Source organism: Pyxicephalus adspersus, chromosome 1 (genome assembly GCF_032062135.1).
Source record: "Pyxicephalus adspersus chromosome 1, UCB_Pads_2.0, whole genome shotgun sequence".
Lineage (NCBI taxonomy): Eukaryota > Metazoa > Chordata > Amphibia > Anura > Pyxicephalidae > Pyxicephalus > Pyxicephalus adspersus.
This window is the reverse complement of record NC_092858.1, coordinates 176,296,065-176,298,127: the sequence shown is the minus strand read 5'-3', so window position 1 is coordinate 176,298,127 and position 2,063 is coordinate 176,296,065. Positions and strand designations below refer to the sequence as shown.

The following is a 2,063-nucleotide window of genomic DNA, read 5'->3' as shown; positions in this document are numbered from 1 at the left end:
TCTCCTCCTGTTCTCCTCGCTCTTTTACTTCCTCTTCTTATCCTCTTCTCTTCCTTCCCTCTCCTTTCCTCTACTCTTGAATCCTCTTCCTCTTTCTCTCCTCCTCTTCCCCTCTCTGTTACAATCATTGTTATTGAGATTACAAGGTTACAAGGTATAACAATAAAATGATAAATTACAATAAAAATGAAGTAGCATGAAATGATACAATTTAAGTTATACCGTAAAAGAAAAGTAAATGTATATGATGTAATAAAGATAACTTATAAGAAAGAGATAATTAAAGAAATAAGTAAAACAAAATGAAATATTCTTTCATTGGAGATATATATAACTGTATTATAGATTATCTATATTTCATTTAATGAAGTTTATCCACGGCTCCCAGATCTTTAGAAATGTATCCTGTGTATTTTGTGTAATAGAAGTTACTTTCTCATTTATCATAATATTATTTATTTTCTGAATTACTATTTTATAATGGAGAGAGAATGTTTTCCAAGAGCTGCAATAGTCATTTTGGTAGCACAAAATATGAAGTTTATCAGTTTTGGGTTTGTTCGGAATAGATTTATTTATTAATGCTTTGAGTGGATTTTGTTCAAGATTTATTTTTAATAAAGTATGGATGAGGTATAGACTCTAATCTATAGTTTTGTTACTCTTGAACAAGACCGCCAAATCATGGGTCATACATAGTACCTCCTTCCATTCTTCTCTCATCTCCACTCCTTCTCATGGCCTCACCTCTTCCTCTCCTTTCTTCCCCCTCCTGTCCTCTTCTCTCCTTCCTCTTCCTCACCTCTCCTCTTCTCTTGTCCCCTCTCCGCTCCTTCTCTTCTTTTCTCCCCATGTTTTATTCTCAGTCACCTCTTCTCCTCTAATTTCCTCTCCTCTTCCCTCCTCTCCTTTCTTCTCACTCTCCATCTTCAGGTAAATGCCCTCCTTGCCATTAAATCTTCTTCTACTCCGGATTTCTCTTTTTCCCCTCCAGTCCAAAGCAGACCCAGGGCGGCAGAGCGCTGGTTGCCCATGGGACCCGGCTTTGCCTCTTACACAAGGTGGAGATCCGAGTGACCATCAGAGGATTTTGGAGAAAAGCACCGGAATTCAGGGGGAATCTCTGCATGGCCGAACTGCCAATGGACAGACGGTGAGTACATCATGGAGGCATGGCGACCAATCAGCACACAGAGATCTTTGTACAGTCGCCCTCTAGTGGACTAGACAGCAGAAATGAGCAGAGTGAACCAAAATTTCCCTGATAATCCTGCCAGTAACACACTTCCTGTTCTTGGGTGACAACGCTCTCTCATTGCTCTGTTTCTTTGGAGGCGTTGTCACCCTAGGAAAGGACTTCAGATCCTTTACCGTTCCCCCTCCATAAGAGGGAGATTTTCTGTAGCCGTCCGACAGGACAACAGTCAGCAGAGAGCACAGGAAGTTATCAGCTCATTGGATTTCTGGCAGGATCAAAAGGTATAAAACCATTTCCACACTTTCCTAAAAATTTAACTCTTCGCTGACTCCCCTTCTATGTTTTCCCTGCAGGAGATCCAAGATCTGTTTACCCCAAACCATCAATTTTTCGGGCAACAGCCGCCAGACCTTCGATGTCACTGAGGACCAAAACTTCACCTGTCCATAGGCTGAGCACAGCGCGGTGACCGCATTCCATGGACGCACAGTCGCTGGTTATATTTATCATCACCTGCAGGGGAGAGCAGAGCGGATATTCCCCAGGTGCGTAACATTCACCGGTCTGATATTCACACATCAATCTGCTGCTACTGACAGGGAGACTCCGGCGCTGCAAGAATTATTCATATTTAAAGGAGAACTCCTCCCAGCTCTACTGGCATCTCTTATGACCACATAACACAATGCTATTTTCATTTTTACATAAAAAAAGTGTTTTTGTTGGAAAACAAATGCCGGTGGTGTTTTTTGTCTCCCAATGTGAGATAGATGTGCTGAAGATTTAATGTTGGCTCCTATGTGTCACCATCCAATCATATCACAGAACAGCTCACATATTACAATGGGGTCCTATGTGTCACCAT

General features: G+C 41.6%; 1 protein-coding gene across 1 annotated transcript in view; it reads left to right on the top strand.

Annotated features, from left to right (window-relative positions):
* The window catches only part of PLA1A (phospholipase A1 member A), a gene marked incomplete in the record, with an annotated part of 13,674 nt that extends 11,742 nt beyond the window's left edge, over positions 1-1,932 (top strand). The window contains 2 exon segments of the mRNA XM_072398468.1: positions 995-1,153; positions 1,552-1,932. Of these exon segments, the coding sequence (XP_072254569.1) occupies positions 995-1,153; positions 1,552-1,648 (256 nt within the window).
* Positions 1,933-2,063: the final 131 nt, after the last annotated feature.